This window comes from Xiphophorus maculatus, chromosome 12 (genome assembly GCF_002775205.1).
Source record: "Xiphophorus maculatus strain JP 163 A chromosome 12, X_maculatus-5.0-male, whole genome shotgun sequence".
Classification (NCBI taxonomy): domain Eukaryota; kingdom Metazoa; phylum Chordata; class Actinopteri; order Cyprinodontiformes; family Poeciliidae; genus Xiphophorus; species Xiphophorus maculatus.
Genome location: NC_036454.1, coordinates 16,925,336 through 16,950,280, shown reverse-complemented (window position 1 = coordinate 16,950,280; position 24,945 = coordinate 16,925,336). Strand labels below are relative to the sequence as shown.

At 37.3% G+C, this 24,945-nt stretch overlaps 1 protein-coding gene across 4 annotated transcripts; it reads right to left on the bottom strand.

The window, feature by feature from the left end:
• Positions 1-595: 595 nt before the first annotated feature.
• Positions 596-24,861, bottom strand: mlxip (MLX interacting protein). Of its 4 annotated transcripts, XM_023343823.1 has the most exons (18): positions 24,271-24,861; positions 20,545-20,651; positions 20,047-20,132; positions 19,559-19,648; positions 19,168-19,209; positions 16,389-16,629; positions 16,182-16,277; positions 15,920-16,014; positions 13,621-13,822; positions 13,297-13,521; positions 12,318-12,403; positions 12,057-12,162; positions 10,517-10,632; positions 10,311-10,409; positions 10,072-10,199; positions 8,853-8,976; positions 5,601-5,730; positions 596-3,301 (listed from the first exon to the last, which is right to left on the bottom strand). In XM_023343823.1, the coding sequence occupies exons 1-18, from the start codon at positions 24,591-24,593 to the stop codon at positions 3,195-3,197; spliced, it is 2,403 nt and encodes an 800-aa protein (XP_023199591.1). In that variant the 5' UTR covers positions 24,594-24,861; the 3' UTR covers positions 596-3,194. The 4 variants fall into 4 exon arrangements, with proteins under 4 accessions (XP_023199591.1, XP_014331680.1, XP_023199589.1 ...); XM_014476194.2 differs by having other exon boundaries at positions 13,297-13,822; XM_023343821.1 differs by having other exon boundaries at positions 13,297-13,822; positions 16,188-16,277.
• Between the last annotated feature and the right edge of the window lie 84 nt (positions 24,862-24,945).

The following is a 24,945-nucleotide window of genomic DNA, read 5'->3' as shown; positions in this document are numbered from 1 at the left end:
AGCAGATGATGTATGTCCATGAACTATATGCGCTCTTTGTACTTAGTTGCGGCTCTTTTTGCGTGAATTATTGCAACAAGGCAGTGTGGCATGATTGATTTTGGCTTTAAAACACACAGGCTGTAATGTCTAAATACTCTCTGTGTCCCACAGAATGAGGCGCTTCCCGAGCTAGACTGCACGAACGTCCCGGAGCAGGTAGGGCTGAAGCAGCAGCCGCTTTCGGCCCACCGCCTCTCCACCGTCCACTGCTACATCCAGAAGCTTCCAAATTTGACCACCAACGTGTCGGAAATACTGACGACCGCCGCCCAGTTCATTAAAGACGTGGAGAAGCAACTGAGTAACTCTACGGCCCCTCAGAGCTGCAGCCTCCCTAAATTTAAAAATGACCCTGAAGCTGATATGTTTGCTCAGTGTTTTCTGGAGTTTGTACTAGAAGAAAGACCTAGCAAGTCGAATCTCTGATGAAGTCTTAAGGCTGTTTGCCTTTTGTTTTTGAATGGAGATGAGTTTTTTTTTAGAATTCTAATGCACTAAACAATTAATATTTATTTAAAAACAAATGCTATTTATTGAAAATAAAAGCCAGAAGTTTATTTTACTTGTATTTATTGTGATGCAAAGTCATTTTTACAACGAGTTGCATGTCAACCCTGGAGAACTTGAACATTTCTCATATAATGCATAAGATATTTCTTAAACAAAAATACCACAGAAACGGGAAGAACTAATATGCAGATCCCATCTGCAGTGACATACTGTACAAGAAAACACATGCAAGTCTCACAGAAAAGGACAAATTAACCTGGAAACCCGCCTTTCTGTCAGAATAAGGTTAAAACAACTGAAGATAACACACACACACACACACACACACACACAGCAGAGTTTGAAGGAGAAACTTGTTGCAAACAGGAGATTACAACTGGCAGCTGCTGCATTCAGATGTGCGATGAATAATCTGAAGACACAGTAAACAATTTTAGCTCACAAGTAATTGTTTAAAGTTCCCATGTGCACAATTTTTAATGTACGACTGCAAATGATCTTAAAGGCACAGCGTCTCACCAAGTCTCTGATCCAACCACTGCAAACAGCATCTCTTCAAAAGCATTTCTTCAAGGTTCTTTGCTGACAATCTGTTGAATGTTCTCATAACAATAAATAATAAAATGTGGGGTTTGATCAGGTATGTGATTCATCAGTCAGGGAAGACTCGACATGCTCCCCTTGTTGCCACTTGTGTAATCCAACTCCTTTCATATTTGATCTGTATATTACACATGATGCATAGTTGCAGTCTTTTTATCACTGCATCCGGGTTTTTTTGCTTTTTTTTTTTTTCATTTTCACAAGTTAATTACCATGTCGAAAAGCTGAATCTCTAAGGAGATTCATAATCTCCACTAAAAGGCTTTACACTATCAACATGAACATTCAAACAAACACAGTTGGTGCTTTTTGCTTCTGTAAACGTCAATGTTCTGCAGAACAAAAACCAAAACAATACAAGATCTGCCTGAGGAGTGAAGAGCAACAAATAAAAGCAAAGACACTGCAAAGACCACAGGTAAGGACACTTTGACCTTAAGGCTGACGGAGGTCAGAGACGTCTGTCTGGAGTTTTACTCTAAATCCATGAATCAGACTAATCTCTTTGATACACCTTACGGATGACTCACTCTCTCTCCTCCTTGATATGGCTTTGGTTGATCTGTTACAAATTAAGGTAAAAAGCTTAAAACAAAGAAATCAGCCCATAAGGCAGATGTCTGCTGAAAAGGACAAAGGTCTTGATTTTCTGCAGAAGTGTAGCCCTGAGTGAACACCAGCATCAAGAAAAGACTCAGCAGAGTAATACTGCATGTAAATGTAATCTGTACACATAATTCGTACTACGTAGGACTGTTGGTTTAGCTCCCTACGAGGGCTGTAAATATGGCTCCATGCTGCTGTTAAAACACACAAAATGGCAGCTGTGTTTTGAAACTCAAACCCGGGAGAAATATTCTTCATGCCCGAAAAGGAAGAAGTTCAGAATGGATGGAGAAAATAAGAGATAGACATGGGACCGGTACTGATGTTTTAGAAAGTTCCAGCGTAAAAAAAAACAACAAAAAACAAAACAAAAAAAAAAACATTGCTAAAATTTACATTTTCTACAACTTAAAGTCATTTTATTAACGAGAAGGATGAAGTGCAAGAGCAACCTGAGATTTCTCAAGGTGTGTGAAGCATCGAGTGATGCAGAGCTGTCCTGTTTCCACCTCCTGCTGCACACTGCAGGTCAGCTTGCTAACAAAAAAACAGGCTTGCTGTAATCTCCCCTTGTTTATAACAGACACATTTAGCTCTTTGGAGGCATTTCTGTTCACAAAAAGATATAACTTATATAACTGTTAAGGTACATAAAATAAACAGAATATATGTATGATCGAAATTGGTGTTTATTCTATATTTTTGGAACTTCAAATCAGCAATGAGTAAAAATGTTACATTACTAGAACTGTTGTAGTTAATGCAGTGATATAGCAGCAGTAGGGAGAACTGATGCTGTTCTGTTTTGCACATTGTGAATAAAGATGGTGAGTTTGTGTTTGGTGGTAAGACGAAACCATAATATTTTTACAGATTATGATACCGGCCCATGTCTACTATCAAGCGAGCAGAAGAGATCACTGGCAGCGTGATATTCACCTGAGTCAATGAGCGATAAGAAACTCAAATATCTGCTGCCCACAAGGCGCAGCCCAACATGAACTGATGATCGGCTGCAAAATAAACAAACTCCAGCTTTCTCTGGGGAAATAAAAATAAAAATATCACAGTTTCCTCCTGGTGCAAATTCATTCAGCGTTTCCCTTTCTTAATCTGCATCTTTGTATTAGAAAACAACTTTCTACGATGAAGAATGAAAACACAAGTACCAGCTTCCAATGAAGTGTTTAGATAACCTCTGCAGGTGAAGGTGGCATCTACTGCATTATTCTCCCACCAGTCATTACGTAGCGGACCAGATGTAAAGCCGTTACATTCAGAGTAACGGTAATCCCATGTTACAGTTCTCGTTTCACCAATTCGTCTGGGAACTTCTGAGTCTTTGGAAGACGCGGCGATGTTGCAGGAAAACGGTTTTGATGCTGAAAAATGTTCAAGTGGCTTTTGGGTCGCATCCACTCCTGAGAGGACGGCTACACGTCTTTGCTAGCGGCAGCCTCAAGGGCCTCAGCAGGAAGCAGGGAGGGATCGCTGAGGATGGACGTAGTAGTACACAGCTGACGGAGTGAACTCAGCACCACTGAGAGGGAAAGAGAAGGAAAAAAAAAAAAGGTTTCTTTAAAACAAAACCTGAAATCAGTGCTCTAATATTCATCATCGTTAACTTAATACATCCTCCTCATCTTTACCACACTGCAGGATATTTTTTAGAACTATTTGGCAATTTAAACAATTCAAATAACATGTACAGAAAACATTTATTCATACTCTAGTTTATTAAGTTCATGTTAGGTAAATTGTATTATTAGTAATTATCAAATATTTGTTGTATCATGTAGCCTTGTAGTTACATTTAGATAATGTTCCTGTGTGTTAAATAACTTTGATTCTATCCTGAGACTTCCCTGGGAAATAGGGGTGACAGCTACTCTCAGCAGCTGTTGCCCTGCAGGACTTCCTACAAGACAGAGGTGTTAGTTGCTCCCAGCAGAGTTTTACAATCCTGAAACAAACTCTGCTTTGTGATACAAAGCCGTTGCTTTGAAGCTATACAACGTGTCCTATTTCACACCGTGCCTGGAGCAAGAAAGATTTAGAGTATAGATAACATGTGTCTAGATAGTGAAATGTCATTAGCGCTGTAACGATGTGCCCCTCCACCCTTTTAGAGTTGCAGCGCCCCTTGTGGCAGGGTTCCTAAAGAGCAATAAAAAGAGAGGAACAGACAGATGTGTTTCAGAGCGGTTGGAGATTTGTAACTGAAAGCACATCTCTGTCTGCTCTCCTCGCGAGAAACAAAGAATCTAACTCTCTTGTCTTTCCTGTGTTTGTTTAATAGGTATTTAGACCTGACAGTTCATCAGGATAATTACTGCACGAGTGATTATTCTTCAGCTGGCAAAAAGTTATTTAACCCCGACTGATGCATTTCCTAAACAACTACGTGGAGAGACACATCCAGAGGTCAATTAAGAGTTATTAATTTGCTTAAGAAGGAACAAATCATTAGAGAACAAATTAGAAGAAACTACAAAAACTGAGTTAAGAAATGGCCAGCACATTATTAAAAACTGGAAACATAAGCAATGTGGTGGAAAAAATCCTTGATTTTTCAGCAGTAAATAAATATTTTCAACTGAATTAAAATGATCTTATTTTAAAGCTTTTTGCACATAGTTATCCACAAATGTGAAGAACTTATCAGAAAGAATTCAGATAGAAAACAAACTTCTAATAACCTATAATCTAATGTGGCAGAGCAAAATGCCCCACAGACGCAAGGAAAACTTCGCCGAGACATTTTCTTTTTGGTTTCTGAAAACAGTTTCCTCCTTTAGCTGACGACAGGATTAATGAGAAAAGCAAACAGGTTGCATATTAAATCTGTGGGCCGCAAGAAATGTGACTGCAGAGCATGAGCAGAAATGCTGAGTGTTTTCCCAGAGAGGACCGACAGAGTCACAGAACTCTATGCCCCCACAGAGGTTTTTATGTTTTTTTACTTTAATACACCAACACCGTATGTTTAAAATGACTAATCAAAGCAAAAACACTGCTGCTCAACACAGATGCAATGCAACACCACAAAAATGATTTAGAAAGTAAAACGTAAAAAGTGCGGAGCCACTCTTAAGCCAATAAAAGTTTCCTATGCTTATCTCATGGAGATACGCATCAGGAAGTGCTCGAAGTGAACACACTTTTCAGCTACAAATAAAGACCGTTTTGGGAGAAAAAAAATAAAAAATCATCAATCATCATGAGTTTGCTGAAATTTATTGACCCAGTTCATGTGGCTGATGACACATAGTGGGATATTTAAACCTTTCCACAACGGCACAAAACTCCACAACCTATAATGTGAAATCTGACAAGTGCTGATCTGCATTTATTTTGCTGAACAAAATCGCTATGTGGCAATCAACACATCTGAAAAAACAAACAAACAAACAAACATCAAGAAAACACCAACACTAAAAACCTACTAAGAAGCTAATTAGGTTGCAACATGAAATGTGAATCTGAGGGACAGAAATCTTTCTCGTGTTACAATTCTTCATTTACAACGTCAGGCTTTGCTGTGAAGCAAAAACCATTTAACATGTCTAACCCAATCCACAGGGAAACCCATTTTGAGAATTAAAGCTTCTTATCAAAGCAGATCATTTACATGGCCTTGAAAAAAGTAATTACACCCACCTAAATGTTTAACATTTTCTCACATCACAACCAAAACAAAGTAAAAAGCATTTTATTGGGGACTTTTGTGACAGATATATTTTTTTTGAAAATAAAGTCTGGCTCATTATTACTGCAGATGATCCATAACCAATCAAGAATGACCTAATCCCGATTTAAACAGGTGATGTTTTACTTACTGGGTCTGAGGACAGGAAGGGAGCAGTGATTGTCGAGCCACTGCAGCGTGGTGTGACACAGCTCTTCCCTGCTCGTCGTTGAAACCATCCCACTGAACGACTCAAACAGTGGTTTGATGATGATGCTGAACTGAGACGCACCAGTCAAGGATAAATTCAGCATCATTCAACACCAAACACACAATGTAACACATAACGTCTAACAAAACATCCGCAACTCTCACATTTTTATTTTAGCTTTTCAGTCTTTTCTAAAAGTGCCTGTTTGTATTTCAGTACCAGAAAGGAAGAATAAAACATAAAATACTGAGGATCGAATGGAAAATAAACACCTATCCAGATGCTTTGGTCCAGCAGAATCGAAGGAATAAGACATTAATGAGAGGCGTTACCCCTTTACCAAACAATGAAAAACCTGAAACTAAAGATGCACCAATACGGCTTATCCCTTTTGATAGGAATATATATTATTCTTTTTTTTATTTTCCAATCCTGTAAAACAGAAAAAAGCAAATGTGTGCTGCAGGTTCTTTGGTAGAGGTATCTGTGTTCAATCAGACAGAAAATAGAGAAATTACAATATTTGCCTTATTTATGCACCCAGGGTTTCCCTGACGGCCCACCAGGCTTTACTTGTGCCCCACCAGGCTTAGCATAGTTTATTTATTTAAGTTTTTTTAAAGGTCTGCATTTTTTAAGACTTTATAGTTGGTGTTCAGATATTAATCTTCCAATTTTTCAATAACACATAATTATCAAGTGATATTTTAAAATTTCCTGTCAACTTTTAAAAAAATGCAACTCAAAAACACAACGGGTCGCTGGATGAATGACTGCTGAGCGCCCCGACCTCCAGGCTTAGCAAGTTTTTTGGGGGAAACCTTGTGCATCCATTTATTTATTGTGTCAAACAAACAAACTGTATCAAAGTTGTTGATGCTTTATAGTCCAAACAAAGTGGAATGTCTTAGTTTGATGCATTTATTGATGACCAAAACAAAAAATATATATTAAATTTTTCAGTATTTTGCTTTGCAGATCATCAGTCAGATTTTTATCTCTCCTTAACTGATTATTAATGACACAAAGTGAAAGTTGAACTTGGCTCAGGTAAGTTTCCACCATCTTGAACAGTGCTGGTTCAACCCGAGAAACATTAGAAACCACAACGCGACGTCACTGGACATACTGTTCGTCATCAGAGCGCCTTTAACAAACTGTAGTGTTAAATCAAAACTTCTTTATGCCCCATAAAGAAGTTTTGATTTAACACTACAGTATATAACAAAAATCACAAACAACACAAAGCCAGATCCAGTCAAGACTATGAATCGATGACTCAGATAAAAACATTTGGCACATTCTGCAGGTTTTTCACTTAAAACCACTGAAGGCTTTTTATACAATACTATATATATAATTAAATTCATTCTTTAAATAATAAACATTTTACTACCAGTTAATGCAGTTAGGAATACTTCTAATATCAACATGTTAAAGCTCAGTTTTTACTGCTTCACTGAGCACAAATACTGATCTGTTGGCAAAAGGAGCTTCATATGAGATTTTTCTTTTCAGATTTTGAACTGGATGAAAACTATGCCGTATTCTGGGTAGAGCATATGCACGTGACGTATTCTGGGTAGAGCATATGCACAGAGAAAGGAGTTTTTTTATATCTTAAATGCAAAATGTATGTATTTTTGCACAGTTTTGGCTTAAATACTGCTCTGACTTGTTTTTTTTCCCCAGCTAACGATTAATCGATTAAAAAGTTGATTATTCCAATAATCGATTCATCATGATTTATCAGAAAAAGGCTTCACTGATGAGTTTATGAAGAATAAATAGGTGAAAAAACAGAGACGAAGGGGTTTTATGTCTGATTTATGGCATCATTAAGCAGCACGGGGGCCACACAATTCTGAATCAGCTCACTTTTTTATTTATCCCATTGACTGCATTAGCTTTCAGACAAATTAATATGTTTTAAAACTGTCAAATGCTAATGGAAAGCCCCACAACTGTGCATTGGGCGTGTGTGAGATCTGGTGTGATAATGACTTTTGGGGCAAACACTAGCGAACAGCGTTTGTGCTCTGATCAGACTAAGGATGTTTGGTGTTTGTACAGATTCTATAATGATATTTTACAGAGAGGCAACTGAGTCCACTTTAAAGGTCTGGCACTGAATGCTGTTTGGGTATCTTAACTGCAAAATCAAAAGCTCAGATTTTAGCTCTGATTTAAGACAGATTATGGATACAACAGCTCCCCTAGAGGCCAGTGTTTTAACAGATCCTGTTCATGTTCTGCATTCGGATATGAAGATGGAGAGATTTTCTCTACAAGCTTTCATTCCTTCCTGAATCAGTCAAATTTATCAACAGACACTGAGATGAACATGTTCAGAAGAAAACTATCTGGATAAGTAGTTCTGCAATAATATGAGTAGAGGCTGGAGGAGCATGTGTTGGTTCCAAGGTGTTTTAAATGAATAAGTGATTCTTTAAATAATGTTTTTATTAATCTATGTACATTGGCTTCATTAGGAGTGTAAATCCTCTATTCAAGGCAAATTTCTTGGAATGAAGGAGAATGAAGACTTTGAATGGGTGTAAAATGGTGTCTAAAGTGAAGTGAGACAAAACAAAGCAAAGAAGGGAATCTTAAAAAAAAAAAAAAAAGACCAGAGAACTATTGACCTGATGGCCCAGCCGATCTGAGCCGCCTAAACTTTGACATCATGCTGACTCGCTGATGGGTCATTATTCAGAAAACCAAAAAAAACCCAGTCTGTTCAGAAAGCTCTAAAATAATGTTGTAAATTTCCTATGCAAAAATGTATGATGCAACTGGGAACACTGCAAATACCCCGACTCACTATCTGTCAATGCAATCTGCTTTTCAGAAGATGTTTCACTGTGAAGATCTACTGTGGCTGCAGAATTACCCATGAGGGACAAACTGAGTCACTTATGAAATGACTCAGTGCAAGATCATCATGTCTCACCAGCTCCCACACAACATTCATCACATTCTTTACTGAAATAATCTTATGTACCGACAAGCACCCGTTTTTCCATTTGTAATGAAGCGCAGCAGAGGTGAGCTTTCTGCTTGAACCTGCTGGCACAGATCCTTCTGTCTGCGTCTTTGTTCATAAAAGAGGATTGGAACAATTTCCACATGAGTAAAAACACAATACTCCTTAAGTATTAAAAAGTTGGGCATGCTTTCTCTGAAGGATACAATCCAGAACTTCCAGTTCTGGAGAGTGCGGTTCTTCACATATTCATTGAACTTGTCCTGCATGAGATCAGAGCGATTTTTCCTCATCGGCACGCCCGTCGCAGGCAGCTGCTCCTGACACAAGCTGTGGGAGAGATGCAGGGAGTTCGTTTGTCAAGCATGTTGTTCAAGTTTAGTGTTTTGAATGGTTGTAATGTATTTGAATTAAGACAGACGAAGCACCGGAGATGCAAAAGGCCATTAAAGGGAAACTAGATTCTCCGTTCAGGTTTTTAAGCTGATAACTTCTCTGCTCAGAAACATAAAAGATGAACTTCTTCTATGACTCCAGCCTGGAGGTTTACAGCTGTGGCCATAAGTTTACATACCCTGGCTGAATTTCCATATTTTTGGCCATTTTTTGCAGTGTTATCCAGTAAATGTTTTGGTGAAGCCAAATAATTGTGTGTCCTCTTTCTGCCCTCAATGACAGCAGAAAACACCCACATAACCTTGACTTAATGTTTATATCAATGACAGTATGAGGTCTTTTGTTAATTGTGGATGGAGTGCTTAATTATAACATTTTTATCAGTTTTTAGCTAAAAATAGAAAAACAAAACTTTTGCAAAATGATACACTTTCTTATCAGATGTTGTGCAGAAAATGTAAAAAAAAAAAAAAAAGAATTAAGACGTCTCTCATCCCAATGGGAGAATGAATGTTGTATTGCGTATTGTCCAAGTATCTTCAAAGAGTCGTTGTGGATGGCGTTGCTGTGGGCAGGAAGGGTCTCCAGTAGCAGTCAGTCTTGCAACAACCCTGACACAGCTTCTGACTGAAGACTATCCCAACAGCTCAACATCAGGGCAACAGAGGACATAATCCACCTTAAACTGACACCATTTTCAAGCACTGCTAATCCACCTCATTTGATTTAAATCTCTGTCTGGCAGCATGGTCAGAAAAACTACAGAAACGGAGTTAGGGATACCGACTTCCTATCTCTGAGTCTATAAAGTCTCTTTTTCCAACTCTGTGATTTGGGGTCATAGCTCAAGTAATATTTGAGCTTTTGAGAGGCTAATCAGATGCTCCAGTTGTAAATACAATAACTTGTTTAAAATTGGCATAGTTTATTATAGAACCCTAATTCTCCCACCAACTCAGCATATCACAAATTATTATTTTTAGAGTTAAACCATCACAAAATGTCAGCGAATGTGTAATTCTGACAGACCTAATGGAAGCATTGAGCTCCTCTATTTCCTCCCGTAGCTTCTTGACCTCATCCTGCAGCTGCTGCCGCTCCTGCTGGAGCTTCCCAATGTGCTCCACTGTCTTCTGTAGAGTGACTGCATTTGTAATCTAGAGGCAAGCAGTGAAGAAACATGGTGGCAGGTGAACATTAGGAGGCATGTTAATAATCGGCTACAGGGTTGTTGTTTTTTTTTTTAGAAGAAAAGATTCCAGACTTACGTTCGATTGTGACTTCAGAGTGGGAACAAGGTTGCCGAGTGTCTTAAAGCCAATGTTGATATTTGATCGTCTCTTTTGTTCAGCAGATATGTGACGGTTCTGTTACATAAGTTATTAGAGATAAGAGAGTGTGTTAAAGGGATAAACAGAAACTAAGGATTATTCATTTTTGATATTCTTGATAAAACCCAAACACAAATACAAACCTGATTGTGCTCGCTCTTTACCAGAGGTTTGCTGCTGCTGCTGATTATAGATTGAGGACTGGGAACCTGATCTAAACCACAAGGTGACCCTTGACTGGATCCGGTCTGACTTTGACCTGCAAAGAAAAAGATTGGTTATTTAGAATTAAGCCACTTGCTAAAGCTTTCATCCTCTGTGAAGCTTTTCATCTTTTTGAACATTACAACAAACTTTGATTTGTTTACTGGGAGTTTTGATCCAAAGTAGTGCACTGTTGAAAGGAAAACGTATGGCTTTCAAAATCTTCTTACAAATTTGCCCCCACCTGAGTGAATATTTGCAGAAACACTTTCTGCTACAGTTACAAGATCAAGAAGTTTGGCTTCATCTCTGAAGAAAGTCCTCGGCCTCAACTCTTCTGCTGCCTCTAGTAGGTTTTCTTACAAAACTGTCTCTTATCATCACACCATCTATTCTGACTAGCTTTCCTGTTCCTGCTTTAAAAAGGCATATGACCCTTTCACCTCCATGTCTCACCTTGGAGATGGTGTGTCTGTTTTTCACATGTAAGCCAAAAAGTCATATTTTGTTCTCTTCTAACTGGAGAACTTTCTTCCACATGTTTGCTGCTAGCCAGATTTCTTATGCCGTTTTCTTGTTAGTATTCAGTAAAAACCCAATTTGTAGGGGTCAACAAGTAATAGATGTCCTGTGAACATTTGAGATGTGGATTTCTGCAACTCCTCCAGAGTTCACCAATTAGATCTCTTTGATCATTCTCTGGCTAATGCGCTCCTTTCTAAGTTTGCAGTCGAGCCATACTGTTTCTGTTTTCAGAAAATTGATTAACAAATGCTGTAACTCAGTGGCTTTTGAGGGGAAAATTTTAAACTGAATTTTATTTATATGTTGCAGAGTAAAGGAGGCAGATTACTAACCCTTTCATGCATGAATTATGATCCTTTGTGTCAGTTTTTTTCCCCCCCAATTTTTTTAATTTATTGTCTTAAGGAACAAAAAAGGTAGGATTTTTTTTTTTTAGGTGATCAATTGTAATTTCTCCAAATACAAAGTTGTTATTTGAAAAATACATCAGTAATATTGTTCATTAGGAGTTATCTGATATCACATTTTTTTATTTACCTGCAAGAGTCGTCTACAGTAGAGGGAGGGACAGGGTCGGTTGGCATGCTTTTTTGTCTGTCGGCCATATTGGATTTAACAAAAATAATTTCTTGCTTTTGCAGCTGATGGCCAGTAATTGATAGTGTATTTTATGATGCGTTAATGTCCACTTCAGTGGTCTGTGTGCATTTATAACATAAAAATCAACAAGAAGCACAAGAAAATGGCTTTCAGATAGCTGTCCACTGTAGTGATCACTATGCATGAAGGGGTTAAATATTATTATTATGTATTACAATATGTTGGTAAATTGCATAAAACTGAAGTAAAAAAGTCTAGTTAAAACACAAGAAAAGGTGAAGATTTTCAAATCATAGGAATATTTTTGCAGCAGTTTAGAGTCTCAGAAGATTTTTTCAGATAGAGAAATCTCACCGACACTTGAGGGCTCTTTCTGATTTTTTCTGAAGCAAGACTTATCTTCAGGCACGGAAGGTTGCTGCGACTTCTGGTTATGAGGCACAACCTGAAACCCAGGGCTCTGACAGAAAATAACAGCTTAAATGAGATTTTAACCCAAAATGACCAACATGGACGTTTACTTAGTAAAACGTTATTTTTTTCATAACCAGAAAATGAAAATATTGTCACACTGTAATTCTGTATTTGATCTGGTACAACTAAGTAAAGCCTTACCGCTCCAAGGTGGGAAGGGGTGATAACCACGCCGGTGGAGGGTGGAGATGTAACAATCACAGCATTAGCATGACCTTGAAAAGGGGCTGAAACGACATGTGTGCATTCATATTTAGGAGAAAATAAATAATAGATGAAGTATGTGGATGGATATTAACTGACAAATAAAATAATCAAATAAAAATGGTCAACTTTCTGAGTGAACATCTTACCATGTAGATAAATGAGTGTTTGGTTTTAAGTTCAAATTACCCTGTAAATGTTTGACATTCTTATCGCAGTGAATCAAATCAATTGAGAAAGTGCCTCTAATAACACTGGTCAACAGTCTGAGGATTTTAGGGTTATTTTGATGTGCTGAACCCAAAAATCACATTGGTTTTGTGATTTTGCATTGAGGTCAACTTTCTGAACTATGGATGCAACATGAGCATCAAAATGCATGACTTGTTTCACATATGGATCAGTTTCCTGAGAATCTGGGATCAATTAGTGACAAGCAGGAGGAGAGACTCCATCAGGATAGAAAAGAGATGGGAAATTTTGCACAATGAAGACCTAATATTCAATTTATTTGTACTTACCCATATCAGTGTTTATTATTCAATTTACAGAAATCCAAGTTTGTAACATTTAATTAATACACTATGTTAGAAAAAAAATGTTTTCCTCCTAAAACCTTTTTTGGATGAGAAATTTTAACAAAAACAAACTGATAATGTCACAAAAATGTCATCAATTTAGTCAGAAGATCTGATTTCTCTGAATCAAATCAGAATAAAAACCTAACCTGATTGAGAAAAATTTGTGTCATTTTTGGATTCAGTGGTGCAAAATAGTCCTAATTCAGTTGAAAAAACACAGATAACTTCCAAAAAAGTATTTTTTTGTAACCCCGTGTAAATAAAGTGACACATTTCTACTCTCTGATAAGAAATCACAAGATAATCATGCAGGAATTTGCTGGCAGACCACAGACCTGGGAGGATGAACTGGGAAGAAGGGAGTGTGTTTGCAGGAGCGATCCTCGTCACAGGACGGACTTTGCTGGAGCTGTTGGCCGGGAAGGGGCGAGGCAGAGCGAAGGCCTGAGGATGCTGGATGGGCGTGGCAGGCAGCGGCGCGAGGAGCTGGAGTTGGGATGGAGGAGCTGAGACGTGGCTGACGGTGCTGGTTGTGTTGCTCGGGGTGACGGTGGAGGGCGCTGTGTGCGTTATCACAGAGGGGGCAACAGTTTCATCCAGCACTGAGCCGCTGTTTAAAGGTGAGGAAATCATGGCTGGTGCGGAGGATAAGTTCTGACCCGGGAGGCAGGGTACCAGAGGGTTGAGGGAAGCTGCGGACTGATTGCTGGAGACCACCTGCCTGGCAAACAGAGGCATGTAGTTCTCTACATAGGCTCCTCCGCCACCGCTGTCTGTCTGACTGGTCTGGCTGTGGATGGACAGTGAGCCTGCAGGCGTAATCTGGTTGGGTGAAAGCTGCAAAGACGACATTAACGGGGCCTGGCAAAGATAACAGAAGGAAACAGACTTAGATCTTCCTTTAGGCACAATATTCTTAAAAATTTGACCAAGATCCTTTGAAGTTAATGTTAGCTAGAAACTTTCTGTCCTCTACTAGAACATGACTAAAGTTTAGTTTTTCTTCTTTTATGCAACTCTTAAAATGCATCAATGCAAAATCATACATAACAACATCTGTGGGACAATCAGTAAAAGTTTAAATTAATCTGAAGCAGCTAAAAGAGTTAATCATGTTCATTTTAAACTCCCTACACAGAGAATTATAAAACAGAAAATATCTACGACCATTAATGTGTAAATTACATATTAAGGACAAAATCTGGTTGTATATATTAAGGACAAAACAGATCTTAATTAGATCTGACTTTGAACAAAAATGTTGTCTAACCTCGGTGTGACAAAAGATCAAGCTGAAATTATTCTGATGAAAACATCTTTTTGACAGTTAGATGGGATCGATGTGGTTCAGGGTTGCTCAGCTTCATTCCTTGAGAGCGACTATCAGATCTCTCTCTGCTGCACACCTGAACCATTCAGCTCTGCAGAGGGCATCTCCAATATTAGCATGTGCATGTAATTTTAGCATGTACCAATCTAAATGTTGCAGGATTTTAGATCTTGAGGACTGGAGTCAAACAAACCAATGTAGATTGGAAAGTATGAACTGCTACAGTCAGTGACCTACAAAAGTATTCATTCTTTGTTACAGAACAATCCACAAACTCTATTTAGTGAGAATTTAAAGCTAGACTTGCAAAATGTAGTGGATTGTGGTGAAATAAGCAAAAAATGACGCATGATTTTCAAAAGGTTTAAAAAATTTACAAACAAATTTTTGTTTGTTAATTTATTAATAAATAAATTAACAGGAGTATTAATACTTATTCAGGATTTATTCAGGAGTATCATTAAATACTCCTGAATAAAATCCAGCAAAATCAGCTTACTTCAGAGGTCAGGATGAGAAGGCCTGAGAAAATTATTATTATTAATGAAGAAAAACCACGTTGGTTTTTTTCGGTATGCCAGCATTTCAAAATATCACAGAGGAGTGTGGGACAACTGGTTAGAGCCAACAGGTAAATACAAAAAAAACAATATTATAGATCGATTATAAAGCTGAAATTATGATGGAAATGTTTAAATCAAAGTAAGTCCCAGTCAAAGTCCAGACCTAACAAAACATTAAAGTTTCATTACAGACTTTTCCCATTCAATCTCACTCAAGTTCAGCTATTTTGCAAAGAAAAATTGACAAAGTCTTTAGTTTTTTAAAGGCGCTTGCAATACGTTTGCAGCTGTAATTGCATAGAAAGGCAATTCTGCAAAACATCAGCTCAGTTGAGCTGCATTATCTTTCAGAAATGTTTTTAAAACCCTTGTATAATATTCCTTCCACTTCACAATTAACAACTCTGTGTTGTTCAAGAAGGAAAACAATACACCAACATTCATGATTGTAACTTTACAAAATGTGAAATACTTTTGAAAGACACTACAAGTACGTCCAAGACATTATATAAAACGGAAATTATATTATTTCAAATATATCAGGAGCAAAACAGACTATTGACCGAGTTCATTCAGTCTATTTGCTGCTCCAGTCTCTATAACAATGGCAGAAAATGTATTTGCTAATTTTTTATATGAATTCTCTCTGGTCTCATTAAGTCGACACCTAAATACAGACAAATTAATGGTGAATAAAGAGAGAGACAGACCATTTAGGTGAGGACAATACTAGCTACCATTAGGAATAAGGTGTGAAAGGAGTGAAATATAATTTTATCCCAACCTCAGATATCTGAAATAAATTCATACACATTTTCAATGAGTGTTAACATCTTGAACAACCTCATTGCTGATCAGTTTAACCTGTCATGTGTAAAACATGTGGTAAACCAAGTTTAGTAATGTTATTCTGTTAAACTAATTTTATGTGTAGCTACACGAAAGAAAGAAAATGACAGAAGTTTGTAAAAGCTGACCATAAATTCTAGTTAAGAAAAATTTCCAAAGCAAAAAAACTTGTTGTTTTGGAGCGAGTTAGGGAAGGAGCCTTGGGTTGGTGTTTACCTGAGACTGGGAGCTGCTGCTGGGTTGAGGGGTGACAGATGTTGCAGTGGGGGAAACAGAGGGAAGGACAGGCTGACGGAGGCTGTGAAATAAGTCTGGAACAAGAGGCTCTATGTTAGCTGGAGGTTAGTAAAACCACACTAGGCTTTATGTTAGGCTAAGCTGACTACTACTGCAGTGTTACTAGAACATGTGTACGCTTGTGCCCTGTACTTTGTGCTCTATTAGTTTAGAAGTGCTGCTGAGGAGGATGGAACTGTACCGCAACCTTGCAGTGGATCAAAGGAGTCCATGAAGTCCAGGTTGGGCTGTAAGGGGATAAGTCCAGGTTGGATCATGTCTGCATTCCCTGCATGAGCTGCCGGCGATGGAGGGAGAGGAGAACGGGGGGAGCAAAGTGGTATTTGAAATATATATTCTGGTGAAATGGATCCACAAACTTAAATGTAAGTAATATACAAATTCTCACCAATTTCCCTTGGATTGGGCAAGCCCAAAGGTTGGTGTGAGGTCAGTGTGGAAAATAACGTGTCTGAGAACTCGGACATCAGAATGTCCATGTCAAAGAGGGTGTCCATCTCCATGGGCGCAGGCGTTTCAATATGCCTGCGACTCATTCGACGCACAGCAGCCTCTTCATCCTGATAAAAGGAAGTACGGAGCATGTCTGGAAAGACTTCCCCAAACAGCGATAACTGCTCCTCTGGCACCTTTGAATATTCAAAATGCAACCACCAAGCCAGTTAATGTCACACAAGCATGCAGCATGATGCACAGCCACCAAGAAGTGGAATAATCTCAATGCATGCATCAATCTTAAACTAGCACTTCCTGGGCAAAACTTTAAGCTATGTAAGTGTTTATCACCAGGAAGTGATCAGATTAGACATGAGCCAGTTACTGATGTGAGGCTTTGTGAAGGTTTTCAGATGTTATGGTCTCAAAGCAGCTAAAATTTACTGATACGCTGGTCCTGCAGTTCAAAAGCATTAAGTCGGGTCAAATGTTTTAAAGTCAGTGTGATAAATAAAACCAACAAATGTAAATACTGCAGTACATTAAGAAGAACTCTGAAGGGTGTCAGTACATAATGAGTCTATAGGAGTTTAGGGCTCTTGTTGCCTGAGGATGAGCTGTTAAATATTGAAGTTAATATTTAACTTTTTCTCCTGATCGTAAGAAAATATTATTGATATTAAGACTAGAAGATGTGTCTAAGACCATCTTCAAACAATGTTTAAGGATTGTGTCTGGAAATATTTATTGCTGCAAGCAATAGTGAGTGTAGTAATTTTACAAGCATCATTCATTACTATTAAGGTGACGCTGTTTAAAGGGATCCACGATTAGTTGCAACAATAGAATTTATTTACAAAATATTTATCTCAGATGTAAAAACAATACAGTAACAGTACTGTAGGTCATTTAGCTTTTATAAATTTTTATAAAATATTGTCACAGGAAAGTCGCCATGTTGTTCACACTGTAATGCATTCTGGGTAAATGACGTAAAATTGGTCCAACTGCCTGACTCCTCCTGCCGAAATGATGACGTCGGGGAGGAAAATAGGCCAATTACTTGTGTAAAGTCATACAAAACTTTAAAAAAAGCAATATTTCAAAACCAGTAAAATTTCCGTCACATTGTTTAAAGTCTTTTAAACGGTTTAATTAATTTTGTCAGGCTGTTTGGAGGAGAGTTCTTCTGTTCTGCTGCTCCCTTAACAGTTTCAACACACTCACTCCAACACATCTCTCATTTATAAAAAGAAGAAATTACTAATAATCTATCTTTTTCTTTTTAAACAGTTACGTTTAGCGGCTGGAGCAGTACTGTCCATCAAGCAGCAGACTGCAGTAAATAAAATATTATAGAAAATACTTGGTGACTTAAAATTCACCTAATTAACAGAGTAATTTTAAAATGGCAAATTCAATGTTTTAATTTACATTTCATGTCACTATTTTTGACTTTAAAGTACAATTTAATCCTAGATTTGTCAAAAATAATGTTAGCTGAAGCAGATCCATGTGTGTGTCTGTGAGTCAGAATCTGATAATAGTAAACCAATATGTAGCATCACTTTAGCAAGATTCAATTAAGTTTGCTTTTTAGATTTTAATGAAGGTAGTTATGCTAAAATCATGGCAATCATTCTTGTTTTAAATTTTTGTATTAATACTGTGAATGCAGGACACTGCAACAGCTGGTAATTAACAATCTGTGTGTTCCTGTATAAACTGTATCTTCACACAGTAAAAACCTCATACTGGCCCATGTCTAGATCAGACTGGTTGCACTTCTTATGCATAAATAATCAAGATCACATTCATTTATACACAGGAAAAGAGCACTCAAGCTGTGCATTCACATCTGAGCACAGACTATAAACACAGAGCTTGAAACAGCAGAAACTTAATGTAAAAAAAAAAACATTAAACGTCATGTGATTTCAGAGAGTAACCACATAAAAATCACATTTCAAAACAGAACTTCTTTTGTTCTGTGACATTTACTACAAACACTCAAATATGTAATATTTTTTTAGCTTGTGTTTTCAAACCCCTTCAAAATGCTGTGACAGCCAGCAAATTAAAAGGTCCCCATGATGTTTCTGTTTCCAGATTTGATCATTTTTTATGAGATAATTAGCACTTCAAAAAAAAAAGAGAAAAAAAACTACTTTGTTTTGTCATTTTTAATCTGGTTTTTCACAAATCATTAAATAACTTCAGCTGCGATGTAAAGGGCCATTTCACATTTTTTGGACATCTGGACAAATTTATATCAGTTACATTAATCTTTAAAGTCGTGGGTTATCCTGGGTCAAAAATAAATCTTTCAGATCTTTATGATGACCAGAAACAGGAATTTTAATGCTTGATTTGTGCTTTGGCATCTAAGCTGAACAAAATTGATGAACCTTATGTTTGATTGAAAGCCCAGATTTATATGGATTTACAAAAAAAATAAATAAAATTAAATAGTTTAATTTTTGAATGAATAAGTTTTTGTTACCAAAGGTTGCTATCTTGTTTCGAATTATTGTAAAAAGCTCTTATTCAAAAATTTTAATTTATATCTTTTAGGTAACAGTATAAAACATAAATTCTGGAAACTAAAAATTTTATTTTTGTCATACATTTGACAAATTATATATTGTAACAAAATTCAATATGTTTCCAGAGTGTTTGAATCATGAAATTATAGATTATGACTTTTAACATGATTGCCATCATTTCCATACCTTAAGTAAGCTGGAAAGGTCATCATCTTTGTGTTTCTGTAGCTGCAAGACAGTGGAAGCAACATTGGATAATATTTTAATACCAAACAAAAGAAAAGAAAGATTGAAATATCTACAAAATGTCCTTAATTATTACCATACCATACCAACTTTATTTATAAAGCACTTTAAAACAACCACAGCTGATACAAAGTGCTGTACATCAAAACACAACATAACAATAAAAAAAACATAAAATAAAAACTTACAGTTTAAAAACAAAAACATACAATTTAAAACTAGATCCCGCTAGAGTTGAAAGCCAAATAAAATAGATGGGTTTTAAGACGAGCTTTAATATGATAAAATATTCAATATGATATTGAAGCATCATATTATAAAACAACAATACCCTTTTTTTGAAGTATGTTCTCCATTTGTGATATTCTCTTATCACAATTTCAATTCTTCTTTTCCAGTTTTTCCCGTCTGAAGCAATAGCCTGTTGAAGAAAGGAGAGAAACAGGAAGTTCCCTTTCAGTCCATTCACTCGGTACAACACATAGAGTATGGGATATCACGCCCCTTTTTCAACACCAGGTACAACACCTTTTTCTGCCCCGCTAATCAGCTTGGCTCGATGAAGAGCGGCCATCGAACTGAATAATGACTGTGATGGGGGTGTATTTATATGCAGGCGGGGCCTGCCACTCGTCATCACACGTCATTTGCCTAACGGCGTGATTAAAGGTGTCTTCAGTTAGGCCACGCGGGGGCGTGATATCCCATACTCTATGTGTTGTACCTCGTTCCTCTCCTTCAGGGAACAGTAGTTATATGCGTAACATTACGTTAAAGTCAGCAACAAACACAGAGTTGCACAAAATACTCCGTCCCTACCTCTGCAGGGCGATGGACGTCCAAATCCATATTTCCATCTAGCGGGGTTACAAAGTGACAAACGGGATTCCCCCTTTTCTCCACATCTGAGGGAAGACAACAAAACAATTCACCCTCAATTCAAAATATTGAAAAAATCTTAGTTTTTTTCCCCTCTCAAATATAGACATAGGTTAAGAAAGTGTTATCTTGTTAAAGGACCATTTTTAATTAAGTACAGTTAAATTTCTCAAGGAGTAGGAGAGCATAAGTTATTAATTAAAAGTAGTTTAGAAAGTTTATCTGAGTCACATAAATTCAAGTTATCATTAAAAAAAAAATCACTTGCAGTGCATAATGTTAAAGATGCAACAATACTTGCATCTTTAATAAGAGTTAATAAGACAAGTTAATAAGACAAATAATTTAACAGTTTGTCAGATCATAATGGTGTCTGTACGCTGTCAAGTAATCTTTTAGATAAACAACTGAAAACAGACTGGAAGGTCGAGCTCTTACACTGCATGTACCAGGCTCTCCATATGGCATTGTTCAGCCGGATCTTGTCTCTCCAGAGCAGTTTTAGACCTTTAAAGTTCTTCCATTTAGGAGACACCAACTTCCCGCTGAAAATAAAAAAGATTAACAGTGGTACCAGTCACTAAAGGGATCTCTTTTCATCAAATTAACAGCTAGACACAAAATGTAGGAGTTGCAGGGAATACTAATGTTCCCTGGATCACAAACTACAAATATATTTTTGCATTTTAATTTACTTTATATGAGCAAAACACACAGTAACGCATAATTATGAAGTGGTAGAAAGAATATGCATGGTTTCCAACTCTAACAAATTTAAATCTGAAAACAGTGTAGCTCAACAAATTTTAATCTGAAACCTAACTCTTGCTAAAATGAAATACACTTTTATTTTATCACAACAGCAATCTAATGAATGGGTGGTTTGTACCTGATAACACAGACCGATGAGTCCAACTGCACCCTGAGAAACAAAGACTGTATCTAAGCTCACCAGCTACGCCGGTGTGGTTACCAAATCTGAGATAAGTGAAAAACGCTAAAATTACAGGATGTGGACAGACTGTTCATTATCAGAGAACATCAAGCAACAAAAAAACTGAAACTTGAACAACCCAGAGTCTTAAGCTTTGAAGAGTAGACCAAAGACCAAAGTCAAATTTATTATTTAAACATCAGTAATGAGTGTTTTTAATCATAATCCAAAGTTTGACTTGTTTTCATTCTTCCTGTTCTGTGTTTCCTCACATTTTTATTACCCATCTGTCCTTCCTTTCAACCTGTTTTTTCAGACTTTCCTAAAGAATTTGCTGAACAAGCATACTGCATGACGCTGTTTTGTAACAGCAGGAGGAAAGTGGACATGGACACACTGACAGAGAGAGGAGAGCAGAGTTTGTTAATTTAATGGCACTGTTGCTGTGAGGAAATGTTGCTCATGATATCCAGTTTACTGGTAACAACAACTAAACAGTAACTGCTCTATTAATAGTTGTTCCAGTGAGGCTAATTTAGAGTGAAGATGGAGGGAATCCTCTGAGCAGCTGGCTCTGACACTGCAACTGTAAATAGAGAAGCATGGGTAATGTGAACCTTACAGGGTTTTTTTTTTATCTTACTACCTGCGAACATAATCAGCAGCTAAATTTTTATTTCCAATGCTGGGAATGCAGCTAAATGATTACAAACACTTAATCTTGTTCATTCGCTATAAGAAAGACAATATTTTGCTACTAAAATATATACAACGACTTTTATGAGATTCTATTGGGGTGTTTACAAAAGTATTTAAAACATATAAACGTGCTCTTACTGCTTTTATTTATAACCAAAACATTTTCTTTAACTCCTGAGGAAATAATATTTCTTATTATTATAGTTATATGAATGTTCCCACTACATAACCAGTGGAATTAAATAATCTATTAATCATCATTTTTCTCACTTGGCTTTCTGGTAGATGTGAAGGCAGCTAAGAGTTTAGATACTTTTAATCTTGAACTAAAACTCTATTCAGTCTGGCTTTTGGCTGAACTTTGCCCTTTACATCTTTTACTGTTTTATTTTTATTTTTGCTGTTGTAAACAGAATTTTGTGAAAATATTGCTTAAAATTGATTTTGATTTTTTGTTTTAGTCATTAACATTTTTAGCAAGTATGACCTGCTTATATCTTATTATTTTAAGCAATATTAGTATGTACATTTTTATCTATGTTTTCATATTTTATTTCAATTTTAGTTATTTGCCCATTTAAAAAGCATTATACTGAATCCATATCCTTATTTCCATTTTGTATTTATGTTTGTGTATTTGGTTGTTTTCTTAAATAACTTTTGTGTTCATGAAAAGCTTTTCTTATATTTCTCTTCTATTTCCTTACTTGCCAACATCCTCATTCTCTCAAATAGTTTGCTCTGTTTTAACAGGAATTTTATCACTGTAGTTTATTTTTATCGCTTTTGGAGCTGATTCAACCATCTGCGGTCACCGCATTATAAATTGACTCATGCAATGAACACATTATGTGGAGCAGTCTCTCACACTTACAAAGCACAGTGTGTTACCTATTAAAAGAGTAAGCGGTCCGTCAGTAGCCATTATGGGTGAAAGTCTCTTTTTATGGAACGCTGAGTTTTGTAAGGTCCCACTTTATTTGGATGAGTTCAGAAAGAGTTTCAAGTTATATTAACTCCACAAATGTGTGGGTCAGATTGATCTGTTAGCTTAATGTCTGTTAGTAATCATGTTAATTACATAATTTAATGTGTCTGATGTTATGGAAACGTCAACAGAACATCAATATCCTTTTTGCTGATTAGCTAACAGCTCACTCTGTAAGTATTAATTTCCTTGTAAGTGAATAACTGGGATCCAATCTTTCAACTTTAATACAACTTCGCTCGTTCCAATCCTACAGCTTAAAATACATTTAATAAGACAACAGAAAAAAGTGCCGGAGTATGTTTTCTCGGGATGTATGAACAGTAACAGCTATGAGTGCACTGATTTATCAGCCAGTCGATTTATTGGTGCCAATTTCCTTAATTTTAGGAGATTAGTGATTGGCCGATGCTAATGTATGAAGCCAATCTTATCTATAGATCTTATATACTTTGGCAAAGGTCTAAAAATCCACCACTGTCCTCTTCTGCTCTCCTGTGAGAATGTTTTGTCTGATAGACCAACCCACCAGGTCATATCTGCACAAGAAAGACAAACTCTACTGTTTGGAAATATTTCAAGATGTAAAAACTAAATGGTCATCATCCATCTCTCCCATGAAGCTAAGATAGTTTTAAAATTGCAATAGGCAGACTGTGGTTTATTCAGCTAACTCCAGTTTGGCTACCCAGGCAGAATGTCTGATTAATTCACCAGCTGATATTCAGAGGTGGACTTACAGAAAGAAAAAAAGATGGTGGAAGTTAAATAACTTTGATTAACAATGTGATTATCATCATTCCAATGCATCATACAAAATAGAGCAATTGTGCTCACCTGTGTTGCTTTAGCATCAGTCTGTCCTTGAAGAACAAACCGACTGTTCACTTTTGTAACAAAGGATAAAAGCTGTTCTGTCAGACTGTTTTGGTTGATCTTCCTCATACCACTTTATCCAGGAGTTAAGTGTCCCGACGTGGGGAATTTAAAGGTAATCTAAACATAAATTACATGTTATAATGTGATATTAATTAAGCTTTTACTTAAGTTTATCATGCGAGTTTGACTTGTAAACCATCAGAAGAAATACTAACAAATCAGTCGAGGTTCAGAAGATGTAGTAACATGCTGCCAATGCACAACCTGATAAAGTCAAATGTCAGAGTATGCTACATGTTTAAATTGGGCCATTTTCTGTTTGCAGATCAGTGTTATTTTGCTGATAATGCCTCCTTTGTTACAGTTTCCATAGTTTGGCACTGATAACTGAGTAACTCACTTCTTTCACTACCTACTAAGCTCACTTCTGGTTATGGCAGGGTTAGGCGAGGCAGGACAGGTTTATTTATTTTTGCCCCACTGATACAAAAGGCAAAATTATTTAGTGCATGTCAAAGATTGGTGCAACAGGAAGTTATGAGGAGGGAAGACTCGTGACTGCAGCTAACTGGAGAGGAGAGCTGAACATGAGCTTGGCAACACCAGGGGCTAAAATGAAAATGAATGTACCATAAACACACCAGACAGACAAATTGAAGCTTACCTATAAGCGAGGGTCATGCACTCAAAAAGTTTAGTCAAAGAGGCATCTATGGAGAGGTGCGACGTACTCGTCTTGCCAAAATGATAGGTCTGGCAGGTCTGTTTGTTGACAGTGTCGAAGTCGTAACCCTTCTTCGGGGGGTGCTCGCTGTGTGGCGACGACACCATGAAGTGTCCACTGTGGATGATCTGGGACTCCCACCCGTCCGCCCTCCGTAACCCCATGTGAGTCTCCTCCACATCAGAGTCGTCATCTTGCTCTTGCTTTATGCTGGCAGCCGGCCGCCGGTAAGTTTGCCGCTGACATGTCTCTCTAGTAGCCATCTCGGCAACTCAACAAACAAATGGCTAACTAACGTTAGCCAGCAAGCTAGGACAATAAGGCTCTTGCCTTCATGGGGCTCGTCATAGACGGAAAACGCGTTTTGAGTCCTGTTGTTAAAGTTTGCCAACTTTGTGCCATAAAAATAAAGTCCTCGCTTCAGCCATGTTAAAGTTCGCTGCTACTTATTAACAGCCCGAGTTAAGCTGTTGTTGTCTTATGTAGTTGACGCAGCTGACAAAACGTTGCTGCTCCTTCTGTAGTACCGAGTTCCTGTGTTAGGCCATATCCGATTGGCCAGAATCACAAGCGTATTCTATAAAACCGCTGCTGATTGGTCAGGTTTGGAGCCCC

Bases quoted from the DNA above. Each gene is read 5' to 3' on its own strand.
- mlxip (XM_014476194.2), bottom strand. From the start codon at position 24,593: ATGGCTACTAGAGAGACATGTCAGCGGCAAACTTACCGGCGGCCGGCT. The intron at 20,652-24,270 runs GTAAGCTTCAAT...TTTTATTTTCAG, and splicing joins TGCATGACCCTCGCTTATAG to CGGGAAGTTGGTGTCTCCTA. The intron at 10,410-10,516 runs GTTTGTATTTGT...CTTATGTAACAG, and splicing joins TAAAGAGCGAGCACAATCAG to AACCGTCACATATCTGCTGA.